This window comes from Bison bison, unplaced genomic scaffold (genome assembly GCF_000754665.1).
Source record: "Bison bison bison isolate TAMUID 2011002044 unplaced genomic scaffold, Bison_UMD1.0 scf7180017864203, whole genome shotgun sequence".
NCBI lineage: Eukaryota > Metazoa > Chordata > Mammalia > Artiodactyla > Bovidae > Bison > Bison bison.
The window spans coordinates 1,287,719-1,306,269 of NW_011494775.1; the positions used below are offsets into that span (position 1 = coordinate 1,287,719).

The 18,551-nt window shown below is 42.7% G+C and overlaps 1 protein-coding gene and 1 non-coding gene across 4 annotated transcripts in view; both read left to right on the forward strand.

Moving 5' to 3' along the window:
• The window catches only part of KLHL3 (kelch-like family member 3), a 126,956-nt gene that overhangs the window by 24,375 nt on the left and 84,030 nt on the right, over window positions 1-18,551 (forward strand). For all 3 annotated transcript variants that reach the window (XM_010844473.1, XM_010844472.1, XM_010844474.1), the window contains exons 3-4: window positions 6,482-6,588; window positions 18,363-18,484. In XM_010844473.1, the coding sequence (XP_010842775.1) occupies window positions 6,482-6,588; window positions 18,363-18,484 (229 nt within the window). The remainder of the gene's footprint in view (window positions 1-6,481; window positions 6,589-18,362; window positions 18,485-18,551) is intronic.
• TRNAR-ACG lies at window positions 2,886-2,957 on the forward strand. The gene has a single exon. It is a non-coding gene; the product is annotated as a tRNA-Arg (tRNA).

Below are 18,551 nucleotides of genomic sequence, written 5' to 3' on the forward strand. Positions count from 1 at the left end.
AATCACTAATCTACTAATCTACTTTCTGTCTTTATAGATTTGCCTATTTTGGAATCATATAATATGTCTTTAGTGACCCACTTTTTTCACTTATTATAATGTTTTCAAGGTTCATTCATGCTATAGCATGTCTCAGTATTTCATTCATTTGTATTGCTGAATAATATTTCATTGTATGGATGTACAAATTTGAGACCATTTTGCTATTGTGAATATTGCTGCTGGGAACATTCAAAAACAAGTTTTTGTGTCCATGTGTGTTTTATTTCTCTTGAGGATGGGATTCCTGGGTCAAATAAAACCTATGTTTAACCTTCTGAGGAACTATCAGACTGTTTTCTGCAGCACTTTACATTTCTATCAGCAGTGTATGAAGGTTCCAGTTTCTCCATATCCTCATCAACACTTATTATATCCTGTGTTTTGATTATGACCATCCTAGTGTGTGTAAGGACTTATCTCATTGTCGTTTTGATTTGCATTTCTCTGATAACTAATGATGTTCAGCATCTTTTTATGTCATCATTGGCAATTTCTATATCTTATTTGGAGAGTTCTATTAAGATACTTTGCCTATTTTATATTGGGTTATATGTCTACTTATTATTGAGTTGTAAGATTTCAAGTTCTTAATATATTCTAGATACAAGATGTTTATCAGACATATGATTTACAAAGTTTTTCTTTCATTTTGTATGTTTTCTTTTCACTTTCCTGATGTCCTGAAGCACAAAAGTTGTGAACTTTGATGTCTAATGTATTTTTTGTTTGTTTGTTTGTGCTTTTGGTGTCCTATCTAACAAATCATTGCCTAATCCAAAGTTGTTAAGATTTAATTTACCCTATGTTTCTTCTAAGAGTTTTCTAGATCCAGCTCTTACATTTAGGTGTTTGATCCGTTGTGAGTTAATTTTTGTATATGACGTTAGGTAGAGATCCAATTTCATTCTTTTGCATGTGGATATCCAGCTAATTGGGCTTCCCGAGTCGATTTAGTGGTAAAGAACTCACCTGCCAATACAGGAGATGTGGGTTTGATCCCTGGGTCAGGAAGATCTCCTGGAAAAGGAAATGACAGCCCATTCCAGTATTCTTGCCTGGAGAATCCCATGGACAGAGGAGTCTGGTGGGCTCAGTCCATAGGGGTCACCAAGAGTCGGACACAACTGAAGCGACTTAGCAAACAAAGCACATCCATTTAATCCTAGCACCATTTGTTGAAAAGACTATTCTTTCCCAGTTGAATGGTCTTAGCATCCTTTCAGAAATTAGCTGACTATGAATGTGAGTGTTTACTTTTAGACTCTCAGTTCTATTCTGTTGATCTGTATGTCTATCTTTGTGCTATTACTATGCTGTTTTTAGCTTTGTAGTAAGTGTCCCAGGTGGTTCAGTGGTAAAAGAATCCACCTGCCAATGCAGGAACTGCAGGAGATGCAGGTTTGATCCCTGGATTGGGAAGATCCACTGGAGGAGGAAATGGCAACCCACTCCAGTATTATTGCCAGGATAATCTCATGGACAGAAGAACCTGGCAGGCTACAGTCCAGGGGGTTGCAAAGAGTTGGATACAACTGAGTGACTGAGCATGTATGCACATAAGTTTTGAAACTGGGATACCTGAGTTTTTCAACTCCTTTCTTTTTCAGGATTGTTTTGGCCATTCTAGATTCCTTGCACTTATGAATTTTAGGTTCAGCTTGTCCCTTTCTGCAAAGAAGCAGCTGAGAGTTTGATAGAAATTGTGTTGAATTTTGGAGGAGAATTGTCACCTCAACAGTATTAATCTTCTAATTCATGAACATTGGAGGTCTTTCCATTTATTTAGGTCTTCTTTAATTTCCTTCCATTGTGTTTTATAGTTTTAAGGTATAGGCTTTGCACTCATTTTGTTAAATTTATTCCTAAAATATTTAATTCTTTTTGATGCTATTGTAAATGGAATTTTTAAAATATATCTTTTGGATTGTTCACTGCAAGTATACAGAAATACAATTGCTTTTGTATACTGACCTTATGTTCTGCAACCTTCTTATACTCCTTTATTTATTCTTCTAATTTTTTAGTGGATTCCTTGGGATTTTGTATGTACAAGATCATATCATTTGTGAATAGAGATAGTTTTATTTCTTTCTTTCCAATTTGTATGCCTTTCATTTCATTTCCTTGCCTAATTGCCCTGACTTGCCACATTAATATTATCTTTCTTATTAGCGGTATTTGATACAATTGATCGTTCCTTCTTTTTTGCAACCTTCTTTTCACTGGGCTTTTTGGGCACCACACCCTTTCTCATCTCTTTTGTTGGTTCTTCTTCTTCCCCCAACTTCTTAACCATTTCTTGCCTGTAAATTCCAGACCCTAGTATCCACTTGCCTACCTGACAACCCCACTTAGATATCCAAAAGGCAGCTCAAATTTACCATGTCCAAAACTTACTCTAATCATAAATGAAGTATTTTGTGGAAAAAAGGGAGACAAGAAATCAATTAATATTTACTGAATATTTATTATTAACACTATTCATTATCTTGTTTACAGCACATGTCAATTCTATGATTCTCAGGGGTCATGAATCCTGGTCAGTTTGATTCCAGGGTCTGAGCTCCTTCCTAACATCTCTACTGTATTTCCTTTAGACACATTGTGTATAACTCAACTTTCTCTCCTCCAGATTGTCCTTTGGAGTAGTATATGATCACTCAGAAAAAGAAATCTCACAGGATCTCTGGTGACTGGCCTCAGAAGTGCTCATAAGCCATGCAGTGCCTCTGGAGCTGCACCTTCCCTTTCCTCTGTGTAGTGGAGACAAAGACGTCTCCAATGTGAAGGCAGGTGGTGGGAAAGCCTACTTTGAGTGTTTGGCAAGTTTTTATTGGTTACTTTCCCTGGTGGCTCAGATGGTAAAGCGTCTGCCTACGATGCAGGAGACCCGGGTTCGATTCCTGGGTGGGGAAGATCCCCTGGAGAAGGAAATGGCAACCCACTCCAGTACTCTTGCCTGGAAGATCCCATGGATGGAGGAGCCTGGTGGGCTACAGTCCATGGGGTCGCAAAGAGTCGGACACGACTGAGCGACTTCCCCTCTTCCTTCCCAGGTTAGAGTTTCTCTGGCCTTGAGATGTACCTCCTGCTTCTCAGAACTGCTCTGATTTATTTGCTGACTGGATTCTCCATCTTTATTCCTTTTTCCTTCTTGTCTCATCTTCATTTGTTCAAGAATTATCAGCCTTTCTGGGTTTGTGTAAGATATCCCACTTTATTTGCTTTCCCAGTTCCTGACATTGAAAATTTGTTCAACATCTGTGACTCATCTATGTCAGTACTTTCCTTATCAAAATATTAATACTAGTTACCAAAAAAAATTACTTGCCTTTTTAAATAGCCCTGATAACTCTATTTTCTCTCCCAAATCTTTAACAGAAGTGAAAATGTCCAAGATGAATCTATTCATGTTGGGAATACATTTTTAAAATATATTTTATCCAAATTTAAACAAGTAGTACCTACAATCTCATTTGGCCCCCATGGTGTATGTCCCAAGGCAGCTAAGAAAGCTGAGAAAATTGGTGGGGTCAATTTGTTCATGTTCTTATAGCCTGTTGAGTCAGAGCCAGTTCTGTTCCCAGTTGAGCTGGTTTATTCTGATAAGGTTTGCGTTTAGGGTGTGCTGTTCACTGCAGGATGAGGTCCCACCCCCAGGTTTTGCCTCTTGGTGCCCAGAGGTCTGACCCTTCCCAGAAGTCCCCTCACTGGTTCCTTATTCCATGTGCTGGATCTTTCCTGATCCCCTTTCCCTTTTGGAGCTAACCTAGCTTCTGTCTTTTCCCATTCTAAGTATCAACCAGTCATGAGGCAGAAATGGTACTGCACCTGGAGTCAGAACTGGATTGAAGACTAAGGCTTTTGTGGTTTTGGGTCACCTCTCTGAGCATCATAGGGTGATCTCTAAGGGCATTTGCAATTCTAGCCTTCTCAGGCTTTATGACTCTATTTCTCTGAAAAGTGAACCTGGACTAATATCTGAGTAGTTGGCTTAATATGCTCTACCAGGGAGGGCAAATATGTAGCTTCTCTTCCATCTGCTTACCATTATCTCATCACTGTCATGTGGAACCCAGTCATGACCTCAGACTTCTCAATTCAGTATCAGTTCAGTTCAGTTGAGTCACTCAGTTGTGTCTCACTCTTTGCGACCACATGGACTGCAGCACCCCAGGCCTCCCTATCCATTACCAACTCCCAGAGTTTACTCAAACTCATGTCCATTGAGTCGGTGATGCCATCCAACCATCTCATCCTCTATCGTCCCCTTCTCCTCCTGCCCCCAACCCCTCCCAGCATCAGAGTCTTTTCCATTGAGTCAGTTCTTCATATCAGGTGGCCAAAGTACTGGAGTTTCAGTTTCAGAATCAGTCCTTCCAATGAATATTCAGAGCTGATCTCCTTTAGAATGGACTGGTTGGATCTCCTTGCAGTCTAAGGGACTCTCAAGAGTCTTCTCCAATACCACAGTTCAAAAGCATCAATTCTTCAGCACTCAGCTTTCTTTATGGACCCTCACATCCATACATGACTACTGGAAAAACCATAGCTTTGACTAGACAGACCTTTGTGGCAAAGTAATGTCTCTGCTTTTTAATATGCTGTCTAGGTTGGTCATACCAACCTTTTCTTCCAAGGAGCAAGCATCTTTTAATTTCATGGCTGCAGTCATCATCTGCAGTGATTTTGGAGCCCAAACAAATAAAGTCTCTCACTGTTTCCCCATCTATTTGCCATGAAGTGATGGGACCAGATGCCATGATCTTAGTTTTTTGAGTGTTGAGCTTTAAGCCAACTTTTTCACTCTCTTTCACTTTCATCAAGAGGTGCTTTAGTTCTTCTCTTTCTGCCATAAGGGTGGTGTCATCTGCATATCTGAGGTTATTGATGTTTCTCCTGGCAGTCTTGATTCCAGGTTGTGCTTCATCTAGCCTAGCGTTTCCCATGATGTACTCTGCATATAAGTTAAATAAGGAGAGTGACAATATACAGCCTTGATGTATTCCTTTCCCTATTTGGAACCAGTCTGTTGTTCCATGTCCACTTCTAACTGTTGCTTCCTGACCTGCATACAGATTTCTCATGAGGCATGAGGCAGGTCAGGTGCTCTGGTATTCCCATCTCTTTCAGAATTTAAGTTTGTTGTGATCCACAATTCAGTATAGTGTGCAAGTAACTACTGCCAGTGGATCACGGTTGAACTGTGTTTAATCTCCCTGTCTTCCCTCCCACTTCTAGCACTTCAAGCTGAGGGAGGGACTAGTGGTGACCAGGATACTATAGAGGTTAAGAACGTGGGTTCTTGGGTTCAGCTCCTTATATTCAAATCCTGTCTCTACTGCTCCCTTTCTGTGTAACCTTTGGAAAGTTACTTAATGTCTCTGGGTCTCAGTTTCCTTATTTTGAAACATGGGACATAATAATAGCTAAACATCTTAGGGTTGTAGAGAGGATTAAATGAAATAATATATATTTTAAAAAGTGCTTGGAACAATGCCTGGCACATGTAATTAAAAAAATGTTAGCTATTGTAATGATAATAGCCATGATAAGAATTTGAAAGGTTGGTAGAGGAAAAACTCTTGAATTGGTAGGGCTTGTAGTATCCTTGCAGTCTTCAAAGTAGTCAAATTTTCATTCCCTCTCTGAGTGTAGAATGATCCTGTTTAAAATGTCATTCCTTCCTTCCTTCATTTATTAGTAAAAATTGGAGCCTTCTGTGTGCTATGCATTCAGCCAGGTGTCTAGGATATGACAATAAATATGTCCTTTTCAAAGGTTTGTCACCTTGTTTGGGATGAAAAACAAGTAAAAATGTGGTTACAGTTTTCTTAATTGCAGCGATTGGAGTTTGCACAGGGTCTTTAGGGAGCACTGTGTATATACGTGGAGTTTCTTTGATGATAGTGTTAAACCTGGGTGGGAAGAGAAATATACTCAAGTCCTCCAGACATGGCTGGCCCCTTACCAGTGTCTCATAGGCAGTGAGTGGACCGCTTGGGGAATAGTTAATACCTGTTCTCAATGGTGGCACATCTCAGGGGCATGCTCATGCTCCTTGGTGCATTCAGTCACTCAACTAACAGCCCAAAACTGTTCCCACTGCTCATTGAGCTGTCCCCCTGTCTCAGTTGGAGCTGATAGAGCTGGGGAGCAGAAATGTGAAGACAGATGGAGGAGCCCTGAATTTGCAGCTACATTGTAGTTGGATCTCTGCAGAGTTGAGTGCCTCAGGAAAGCATGAATGTCAGGCTTATCAGGGACTTGGAAAAGGTGATGAGTCCATCCCACTGCCTGACTCAAGATATGGCAGATCCGTTTGCAGCCATAGACAGTGATAGTATGGAATGTGGGTGGGAAAAAAAAGTACCCTTGTATGGCTGGGGGTGGGTGTTTGTGCTGTGACCCATCCTTTCCCCTCACTGGTGTCTTACAGCAAACAGCTATTGTGTGACGTGATGATTGTGGCAGAAGATGTCGAGATAGAAGCCCACCGTGTGGTCCTGGCAGCCTGCAGCCCCTACTTCTGTGCGATGTTCACAGGTATGAGGGGCAGACAATAAACCCACACGTGTGGGACTGCAGTCCCAACTGGGAGAATGTTGAGGGTGGTGGTGTGAGTGGGGGAGGAAAGAGAAGGCTCCACCCTGAGGAGCTTTTATGTGCCAGATTCTTTGCTCTGCACCATGGAGGTACCAAGAATTGTGATGGACTCATAGCCTCAGCCAGGCCTGTTGAGCATGCAGCCCCTATTGCAGTTCTCTCTGAGGAACAAAGGTAGAATCACAGTCCATGAATTCTCAGACTTTGCTGTGTATTGTAATCATGTCGGGGAGCTTGTTAGAAATGTAGACTCTTGGGCTCACCCTCAGGCTTCTTCCCTCTCATTTTGCAGTTTGGGGACACTGAGACTGAGAGAAGGAAGGGACTTGCCTGAGGTCACCCGGTGAATGAGGGGAACTTGGCTTCTGGACTCCCGGCCCAGGGCTGGCTGGCCTAGCTGTTTCACATCTTGTCAGTCCTTTGCCATTTCTTCCAGGCAGGGGCCCTGAGCCTCCTCTAGCCTTTTTACAGGAGTGTTGGGAGACAGAGTGGCTCAGATAGTAAAGAAGCTGCCTGCAGTGTGGGAGACCTGGGTTCAATCCCTGCGTTGGGAAGATCCCCTGAAGAAAGAAATGGCAACCTACTCCAATATTCTTGTGTGGGCAATTCCATGGACAGAGGAGCCTGGTCTGCTACAGTCCGTGGGGTTGCAAGAGTCAGACATGACTTAGCTACTAAACCTGGGAGAGAGTTGGGAGACGTGATGGCGGGGCTTGGGGTGGAAAGAGTAAAACAGAAGTATATTCACCATCTGCATTCTGTCTCAGCACCTTTGCCAGGTTTCCAGGGAGTCCCTGTTTTCTGGACATGTCAAACAGCCTTGTCCATCTGTTGCATGTGTGTTACTTCTGAGCCCAAATTCCCTTAAACCCATGGGCTGAGCTTCCTGACTGCAGTGCCTCGCAGCGCCTCCCCTGAGCCAGGCGCAGGCGGTGCTGTATCTATCATGGCTGACTGAAGGCCAGCTGGCCCGAGTGTGGCCCCTGGATGAGGTCTGCTGTCCCTTCCACATGTTCACCCGTACCCTGTGCTTCCTCTGAGTGTGGTCACTATCGTTCTGCACTCCTGTTTCCTGGTGTCTGCGGTGCCTATGCTCTGGAGTCTCATGTACTCACCGCTTATCACCCTGCAGTTTATACTTCAGGTGCCACCTCCTCTCTGACCACCTGAGCCATAGTTCCATACTAGGTCTCCTTCTACTCCATAACTCATCTCTTTTTCACAACTCATCACTATCTGAAAATCATATTGATTAGTTGTTTAAGTATTTTTTTTACCTATATCTCCTTATTGGAATATCAGTTCCATAAAGATTGGGATCTTGTTAGTTTTGTTTGTTTCCGTATCCTGAGTACCTGGTACACACTAGCACTAAAATATTTTTTAAATGAACAAAATGTCTCCCACCCTTGATTGTGAGTTTTTGGGCGCTCAGGGACCATGTCTTGTTACTGTCGAATCCTTAGTGCCCACTCCAGGGCCTGGTGTTTAGGAGACAGTGAACAACTGAAGGTTAAACGAATGAATGTGGGATTGCTAAGGATGGGTGAGTACAGGCACATTTTTCCTGAATAGGCTCTTGTCCTTTTCCTAATATAATACACAGCCTCTGCTGGGCAGGAGTGGTTCTTGATGGGTGGGTGGCGGTGGGGGCTTAGAGCTTGTTATTTGAGAGTTCCCCATATGTGTCCTCTCTTGGCTCATCATGTGAAGGACTGATCTCAACCTGGAGCATTGCTTTTGCTAAGTGCACCAAGCCACGCTTACCTCACTTTGAGCCTTGTACTAGGAATTCCATAATGCAGCCTGGAAAAACACCTACTTTCATTACCTGGAAATTTTGAGCCACTTCTCTTTGAAGTAGTCTCAAACTCTAGTAGTAAGGCTTTTATTTCTTTATTTCCTTGTCTTTCATCCATCTTTCTTTCTTTTAAAATAATTTATCTTATCTACAAATTTAGTTGCAACTTCAGTAAATAGCTCTGCCAGTCATTTTTCTCCATGTATTTGATTTTAAAAAGTGCAGTATTGAAAGAGGAGTCCACTTGCAATTACAATGAATTATACTTTTGGCTCCATTTTTTTTTTTTTTTTTTGGCTAATGAACTTGCCTCTGGGTTCATGGAAGTGCCTAAGCAAAAACAAAGTGATTTTAAAAAGGGAGAGAAAATATGCTTCTGGATCAGATCTTGGACTCTAGTAATTGAAAGGAGAAGAGATTCAAGAGAAGAAAGCAGTCTAATGTGTGGCCCAGCTCATGGCTTCCATAGAATCTGGTTAATATCTGTCCTCCTATCCTTCTTTCCTTCCATCCATTGTCTGTCTGTCCATCCATCCACCCACCCATCCACCTATCCATATGTTCATCCAAACACCTATCCATATATTCATATATGTTCATTACAGAAAAAAAAAAATAGGATAAGTAATACTTGATTAAAGTGTGTACACATTTTGAATCCTTGTGAGACATGTGTCTCAACTCCACAACACTTGAAACAGTTGTACCAGCATATGCTTCTATCAGCACTGTATCAGATTTGTATATTTTTTCAGGCCCTTTGATTTTGCTTAAATATTGGTAAACAGGTACAAGAAAAAAGTAACTGCAAAATTCTGTTCTCATTATCAGGTTCAGCTTTAAAATCCATAAAATTAATAATGAAAAGGTCCAGCTGATTCATGTTAAGTCTGTTTCTATCGGCATGTTTAAGGTCCCAAAGAAGAGAAAATATATATGGCTTTCTTCTGACTTGAGTGGTGTGATTAAGATCTTTTATTCAGGCTTAACATGTTTTTATTTGTTTATCTGCTGAGTTCATATTGCCCAAATGTCCGTCGATGGTTCCAATTATCAGCCCTACTCCTTGACAGTGTCCTTCCCATAACTTGGAATAAATAGGAAACTGAGGTGTGAGTGTCCACAGGAGAGTGTCCAAAGGCAACCAGCCTGTGAGAGGATCTGGGATGGGCAGTCACCTGAATTGCAGTCTACTCCTTTAGAATAGTGTGATTGGAGAGGCCAGCAGGGCTGACCCTGTCCTTTTTCCTGAGTATGGAATACTTAAGATTCCCCTCAACCCCTTTCTCCCCATCTAGCACCTCCATTCTAGGGAAAGATAATTTCCCCAAAACAGCCCAGTCACTTTATTCCCTCTGTTTTTAGCGTGCCCTTTACTATGGGTTCTGTGTACCTATAGTATTGGTACTCCATACAGATCCCTACATATCATCCAGGATTTTAAAAGCAGTCCCATTTTATGCTATTAAAAGAACCGAGTCCTAAAGAATATGTGGGCTCAGGAAAAGACATGTGAGCTCCATCCCACAAGAAGTCGTGGGAATAAGCTGTCTAGTGTATTGATATTACACACTGAGGCTGATTAGATTGGCTTTTTTTTTTTAAGAAAAGTTGCTTTTAGATGCAGGTTGATATTCAACTGGTGTCTTTGAATATATGGTGACTAGAAATGAGGAGAGTCAGGAATGTCCTGGAGGTAAGAGGCAAGGGACTTGGAAGGAGTGGACACCAACCAGCCACAAGCAGAACAGTCAGGGCCAGGCTCTCTTACTCACCTTTAGGCATGCACTCATCACATAGAACCACTGTTTCGGGCTTTCTTCATGCCTGACTCCACCAGGCCTTGGACCATGTCTGTGTTCTGAGTGTCTGAATGATGTATTGATGTCTTTGAAGATCTTTGCATATCGTGCAGTTTAGCATGACTTAATCCAAAGCAATGGAGCAGTGAGGGAGGGAACACTAGGGAGTAGAAGCTTTTCTTTGTATTAAGAGGGCCTTGAGGGAGTAGTCAGAGTAGGTAGGGTCTGGCCTCTGAGGATTTTGCCCCTAAGGAGTTAGAAGTTGGGTAGAACAGTTCAGGGGGGTGGAGAAAAAGGAAGGTCAGAGTCTGTATGGGATTGAGGAGAAATGGTCTGGTCTTCCATGTTTCTTTTAGAGTTGGTTACCTCAGGGCAGAAGCTTACAGTGTCATAGGATTTCTTCTTCCTGTCCCTAACATACCACATCAAAGTCAGATGTCCTTTTGTGGCTTAAGTGTCCTAGATTTGAGGGTGATGGGTGCGGTAGTCATGTCTAAAAATATGTTGCTCTTGATATAGAAATGGTGACTTTTTTTCAAGAATTGATTTGGATGTCGTTCAAGCCTGTGTTGCAGAGAAGGCAGTGGCACCCCACTCCAGTACTCTTGCCTGGAAAATCCCATGGATGGGGGAGTCTGGTAGGCTGCAGTCCATGGGGTCGCTAGAGTCGGACACAACTGAGCGACTTCACTTTCACTTTTCACTTTCATGCATTGGAGAAGGAAATGGCAACCCACTCCAGTGTTCTTGCCTGGAGAATCCCAGGGATGGGAAGCCTGGTGGGCTGCTATCTCTGGGGTCGCACAGAGTCGGACATGACTAAAGCAATGCAGCAGCTGCAGCAGCAAGCCTGTGTTGATGTAGTTCAACACAGGCTTGTGTAGTGCCCTGGAAAAGAGACTACTGTTCAGACACCTACCAGCATCCAATTACGTGCAACTGATTTGACCAAGATGGTCTGGGGTAGACTTGTCTGCACTTGGCATAGCTCAGTCTTGAAATTTCAGATCTTCACTGAAGAGAACCACTGGACGGAAATTTTTTTATGAGTGTTCATAGAGGAGGTTTGGAGTTGTTGATGCAAAGGCCTCTTTGGTAAGGATTAAACACAGGGTGGTAATGGCACCTTCATTAGGGGATGGTGTGGTATCTTAGAAAACCATCATGACCTGACTCCAGCAACTGATAGGTTTGTAAGCAGTTACTTAACCTCTGTGATCTTGTTTTCTTGTTTTTGAGACTGGAATAATAACAGTAAAACAATAATAACAATAAGCAGGGAACAGATACAGGTAAGGGAAATAAGACACCCAATACAGAATGAAATTGTGAAAGTGTTAGTTACTCAGTCATGTCTGACTCTTTGTGACCCCATGGACTGTAGCCTGCCAGGTTCCTCCATTCATGGGATTTTCCAGGCAAGAATACTGGAGTGGGTTGCCATGGCCTTCTCCAGCTGATCTTCCCAACCCAGGGATCGAACCCGGGTCTCCGCCTTGCAAGAAGACTCTTTGCTATCTGAGCCACCAGGGAAGAGCACCCGACACAGAATAGGTACTTAATAAAGCTAACTCTTATTATGTGTAGAGCCCGTCATAGTTTATACAGCTCATATGGATGTGTGGGGAGGCTCTGATACCTGCTGCCCTGGTGGTGGTGAGAGTTGACATGAAACATCTCTGGCTACATAGGCATTTCCTTCCCGATTTGGTACTCCACCTGAGGAGAAAGACCTCTCCAGGTGGAGGAAGGCTGAGATTCCAGGGAGGCTGGGTGCTGGGGTGATCTCCAGCACTGCAGCTCTGCTGAATCCTGCTGCTGCAGTTCTCACACTCTCATTATCTCCTTTGAATGTCGCACAGCTTTGGCATAAAGGCAGGGCCAGGAACGTCCTTATTTCACAGGAGACAGAGGTCAACCTTTTGCAGTTATCTGGCATAGATGGCTCACCTACAAACCTTACCTGCAGGAGGCTTGGCTGGGATTCAGCAAGGTGGCAGGTTATTTCTTTTCCTCATGTGATGCTAACATGTGGCACAGGTCTCAACTCTGGCCAAATGAGTTGGCAGCCTAGATATCAGGACTTAGACAGATGAAGGTTAGGGGTGAGAGAGTATAATAGCCATCCTAACACCCAGGCAGGATCATTGTGCAGAAGGTAAGGATCTTCTGTTTTCTTTTTACCCAGATCATGAAACTAAATTTCAACAGTAAGGATTCAATTGAGGAGTGAAGAAGAGTTCTGTAACACAAGGACTCCTGAATGCACTTTTTCTTCCCTTTGCTGTACAGCTTTGAGGGGTGGCTGGTGGTCTGTGTCTGGCTCTTTGGAAAGACCTCACAGCCATTCTACCATTCCTTTCTTGTTCCTTTGGCTGAATAATGGGGTTGGGTTTCTATCAGCAATCTAGGATATGAGCCAGTGATTTTCTAGCCCTCCTGTCTTATGCGGTGGTGAAAGATTTTCCCCCATGGCTCCTCAAGATGCACCTCTTCCCCGCTTTGGGCAGTCTTCCACCTAAAAAGAACTCTGTTGTGCATGTGAGCTTCTCTGGTGGCTTTGACAGTAAAGAATCTGCCTGCAGTGCAGGAGACTCAAGTTTGATTCCTGGTTTGGAAAGATCCGCTGGAGAAGGAAATGGCCACCCACTCCAGTATTCTTGCCTGGAAAATCCCATGGACAGAGGAGCTTGGCAGGCTGCAGTCCATGGGGTCACAAAGAGTCAGAACAACTGACACTTTCACACTTTGGTGCCTGTGATGTGCTAGCTAGGTTGAGACTATGCCTTGCTCTCCTGGGCTCTCTATGCTTCTTGGAGACTTCTAGGTGCTGGTCTGAAGGTAGAGTCTGAAGATTTAAAGAAGTTTAAGACGTAGTCCCTTAGTCTAGCTGCCATCGTCTTTCACCCAGTTTACTGCAGCAGCCTTCTAATTTGTCAACCTGCCCCCATTTTGTTCCGTCAGTCCCAACCCATTTTCTACACTGTAGCTATAGTCATATTTACTAAATAAAAATCTAATGTATTCCTTACTTGCTTAAAGTCTGTCAAGGGCTCCCCATTGCCCTTAGAATGAAGTCTAAACTTCTCTGCATGGTGCACAAAGCCCTCAAGTTGTCCAGAGCCTGCTTGTATCTTCAGCCATCTCTCCCCCTTCCTCCTTTTATATGCTGTGCTTCTGCCAGACTCAAATTTTTATGGCCCCAGAATAGGTCAGGTTCATCAGTCTGATGAAAATAATGGATTCTTTCCACAAAAAAGTAAATATGTGCTCCTGTATGCTCATTATTTTGCATACAGTTCAGGGTAGAGGAATCCCTGCCTAAGAACCTTTTAAATTAAGTCTCCTTTTCTAGCATTTAACACATTTTGAAATTGCTGGTTTACTCATCTTTCTACTAGTTTGAGCTCCATGAGGGCTGGGAACATGACTTGTTCACCACTGTGTCCTTGGGCCTTGCCCATAGGGACTGTTTGATACTTGCTTATTGAGTGAATGAACAAACAAACATCTGCCCTTGCTAGGTAGATCAAGATCTATCTGGAAGAACAGGATATGATGTTAACAGAGGACAAAAATGTTCAACTGACCTTTTCTTTCTTTTTCTCTTTTAAATTCAAGTACAGTTACTGTTACAACATTATGTAAGTTACAGCTGTACAATAAAATTCACAATTTTTAAAGCTTATACTCCATTTATGGTTATTATACAATATTGACTATATTCCCTGTGTTGTACAATATTAATTTACGTTAAAAATATTTATTTATGATTTTGGCTGTGCTGGGTCTTCATTGCTGCACGGGGGCTTTCTCTAGTTGCAGAGAGTGGGGCCTGCTCTCTAGTTGTATGTAGGCTTCTCCTTGTGTGGCTTCTCTGGTTGCAGAGCACAGACTCTAGGCGCATAGGCTTCGTTATCTGTGGCACGTGGGCTCAGTAGTTGTGGCTCGTGGGCTCTAGCGCACAGGCTCAGTAGTTGCGGCACACGGTAGTCTTGCTCTGCGGAATGTGGGATTCTCCTGGACCAGAAATCGAACTGGTATTACCTGCACTGCAAGGCAGACTCTCAACCACTGGACTACCAGGGAAGCCCTGGAGCTTATTTTATCCCTAATAGTTTGTACCTCTTCATCCCCTCCCCTCTTCCTTCTCCACTAGTAACCACTAATTTGTTCTTTATATCTGTGAGTCTGATTCTTTTTTGTTATATTCACTAATTTGTTGTATTTTTTATATTTCACATATGTGATATGGTACAGAATTTGTCTTTCTCTGTCTGATTTTTTCCACTTTAGCATAATACTCTCCAAGTCCATCCATGTTGCTGCAAATAGCAAAATTTCATTCTTTTTAATGGCTAAGTAGTATTCCGTCAAATATACAGACCACATTTTCTTTATTTACTTATCTGTTGATTGACACTTTAGTTGCTTCCATATCTTGGCAATTATAAATAATGTTTCTGTGAATACTGGTGTGCATGTATCTTTTTGAATTATTGTTTTTGTTTTTTTTTGGGGGGGGGGATGGGATATACAGCCAGGAGTGGAATTCCTAGGTCATTTGGTAGTTCTATTTTTAGTTTTTTGAGAAACTTCCATACTGTTTTCCACAGTGGCTGTACCAATTTACATTCCCACAAATAGTGGTGGGAGGGTTCCCTTTTCTCCACATCCTCACCAGCTTTTGTTATTTGTGTTCTTTTTGATGATAACTGTTCTGACAAGTGTGAGGTAATATCTCATTGTGGTTTTGATTTGCATGTCACAGATGATTAGTCGTGTTGAACATCTTTTCATGTACCTGTTGGCCATCTGCATTTCTTCTTTTTTGAAAGTTCAGAGTCTGCGGTGGCTGGGCTGGGCCTCTTGGGAAAAATCAGCAGAAGAGGGCTCTTGGGTTAATCTTGAAGACAGAGGGACTTACAGGGCTTATGTTCTGTCCTCTAGAAATATTTTGTCAAAGTAGCAGAGGTGAGTGAAAGAGCAAGAATGAAGAAGCCTTTGATGATTTCTCCTTCTTCAGAATTAACTATAGTCTGTGGACTTATGAGATGTCAAGAGAAAGCCTCTCTTTTTTCTTTCTTTCTCTGCTCCAACAAGTATTTAAGTGCTTGTTATATGTCAAATGGGCTTCCCTCATGGCTCAAACAGTGAAGAATCTGCCTGCAATTCAGGAGACCTTGGTTGGATCACTGGGTTAGGAAGATCCCCTGGAGAAGAGAACAGCTACCCACTCCAGTATTCTTGCCTGGAGAATCCCATGGACAGAGGAGCCTGGCAGGCTACAGTCCATGGGGTCGCAAAGATTTGCACAGGACTGAGCTACTAACACTTTCACTCTTCACTTTATGAATACTTTTGTCAAGGTCATTAGTTAGGGTCAGGTTTAAATTATAGAGGGATTTATTAAAAATGACATGAGGTCTAAAGTTAGGCCAAAGGTTGAAATCCCAGCCCTGCCCTCTTACTAGCTGTGTGCAAATGCCTCTTGATATGCCAATTCTATAATTTATAAATTGCAAGCAATATCTCGTACCTCCTGGGGTTGTTACAAGGACTAAATGAAATAATGTATGTAAACCCTGAGGGTCTGGCATGTAGTAGCAACTATTATTACTACCACGTTCAGGGTTTGTTTAAGCTGACATCTTTGTTTGATGCAGTAATTTCTACTGGTTCACAGAGATATTAAATTGGATTTTACAAGTCCTTATGATTTATATTAATCTAAGTCTCCAATTTCCTATAAAGGAAATTTATCAGAAAAGACATGGTCTTTGAGGCCCTAGATTTTTTTTTCCTTCAATTTTTTCTTGCTTGTTGGAATTTTAAGTACTTAGTGCAGAAATTTTTGATTCGTATAAAGAAGCAAGGAAAAAAAAAATCCCATCGTCTAGAAAACTGTGTCTTAACATTTTCCGGGTATTCAACATCATGAAAATGATTGTTCATCTCATCAGAAAATCAAACTTTTGCCCATATGTACAAATATTTTCACACAATTTCAGGAGATTCCACTTGTTTACCCCCAAGATACAAAACCCTAACCTGACTCCCAAGCTCTACTTCTATAAGGAGCAAGCAATCAGGCCAGGCTCTCTCTGACTTCACACTCACTAAAGACTTCTGAGTCTCTTGGTTCTTGTAGTCAGGTTGCTTTTTTTTTCCCCCCAGCCTTTTTTCTAAGGTCCAAGTTCTTAAACTGAGAATTGGCCATCTTTGATGATCTTTTTGCAGTATAATTACCCACTGGACCTTTGCTAGTGAAATCTTCATAGCTGTTTGGAGAGAGGAATTTAACTTTTGATTTCCTTATGTATGTGTTCATGTTTGTCATGGAGTATATTCAAGAGAGAGATTGTGAAAGCTTGTTTTATGGGTAGAGGAGAAACTCACCATCTTTTCCTGTTTCCTCTTTGCCTCTTTGTCCTGTCTCAGGGCTCTTTGTGCTGAGGCCATTTTGCTGCTTTCTACCAGCAGTCAGAGAGAAGAGAATCGAATGGGGGTCACTGGGCTGCCTGATCCGTGGGAGCCAGCAGGGTTTGGAATAGGTCTCCCCGCCCCCATCTTTCTTCCCTCTCTGGCATCACTCGTATCTAGAGCTGTGTCAGGATGGGAACTGTGGATTGGTGGGGGAATCATGCATAGTCCATGCAGCTTGGAGGTGGGCGTCTGCAGCCCACGGGCTGTACTGTACTGTATTTTCTTGGCTCCAGTGCACAGATTCCACAGACAGAAAACAACCGCCCAGGCTCTGTTTTCACACTCATGTAAGGACTTCTGAAGCCCCATTTCTTGCAGTCACGTCGCCCTGCATTTCAGTCTACAAGGACACATCTTGCCTGTCTTTTCCTCCTGAAACCAGCAACCTTTGTTGAATGAGCCTGGCTCTAAACAGAGCTGTGTGCGCTGTATAGAGAGAGCAGGCTGCGGTCAGGGGCCTCAGGACTGTGCTCTCATGGTGCCTCTGCTGCCCTAGTTCACAGGCCTGTGTTCTCGCTTTCTTGGATGGTTATCAGGGCCTCCCATCTGTTCTCCCTGCCACTGGTCCAGCCTCCCCCAATGTGTCCAAAATTTCATTCAAAGACACCCATCTGTTGATGTCATTCCTCGTTTAAAACTATTCAGTGGTGCTACTCTTAGGATAAAGTCCCAACTCATTTGCATGGTTTACTGGGCTCTGCGAGTCCTGGCTCCTAGCTGTCTCTCCAGCCTCCTTCCTCTCACTGTCACTCCACATACCAGCTATGCTACCCTCTTACTGTTCCCCACATTTATCCTTTTGGTACTTTTCTGTCATTGCACTCATGGTTCCTGCATCCAGCTCATCTTTCCTCACCTTTGCTGCACGAGGAATAGCCAACTCAAATGTGACTTCCTATCAGGAGGCCTTCCAGGATTCCACAAATAGGGTGTGTTGCTCTATCTTCTGCATTCTTTGGATTTAGCATACCACAGTGATTGCTAGTGTGGACTCTAGAGTCAGACTGCTGGCTTTCAAGTCTTGCCTGGCCCCTTCCCACATGTGTGACTGTAGGCAAAATGAATTACCTTTGCTCCTGTGCCTCAGTTTCTTTATCTGTAATACGGGGATGTTAAGAATAATGCTTTTAAGTCATTGATTAAAAGAGGCAATAGTTTAAAGTGCTAAGCCCAGTGCTTGGCCATAGTTAGCACTCAATAATTGGTTAAAAAAAAAAGTTGTTCTACTGGTACTTTGCATATCTCTCATCATCTCATATAGTTTAATATATCTGTCCTACTAGATCAAGTGCTCCTTGAGGACAGGTTCATATCTTGTTCACTTTCTCTGGCCCCCTGTGTACAAGTTTGCAGGAACTTGGTTGAATGCTTTCTCATGATAAATTTGCCTTCAAAATGAAAAGGGGCAATGGATAGAGTTAGGGAATGCTTGAGAATGATCACAGACCTGAAGTTGATGTGACCTCGATGTCCACTAGTGTGTCCTACTCTGTGGCCGAGTGTTCCTTTTGCTGGCAGCACAGGTAGTGCTTTTATTTTGCCAAGACAGGGTAGGAGACCATGTGAAGGTTAAGCACTTCCTAGGTTCATGTTCATGTCCATTTTGTTTTTGTTTTGAACTGTAGGTGACATGTCTGAGAGTAAAGCCAAGAAGATAGAAATCAAGGATGTGGATGGGCAGACCCTGAGTAAGCTGATTGACTATATCTATACGGCTGAGATTGAGGTGACTGAAGAGAACGTCCAGGTAAACTCAGCTCCAGCTGATAGCTCAGTGTATCATATACTCAGCCCCTCCCCCCCCCCCCCCCCCT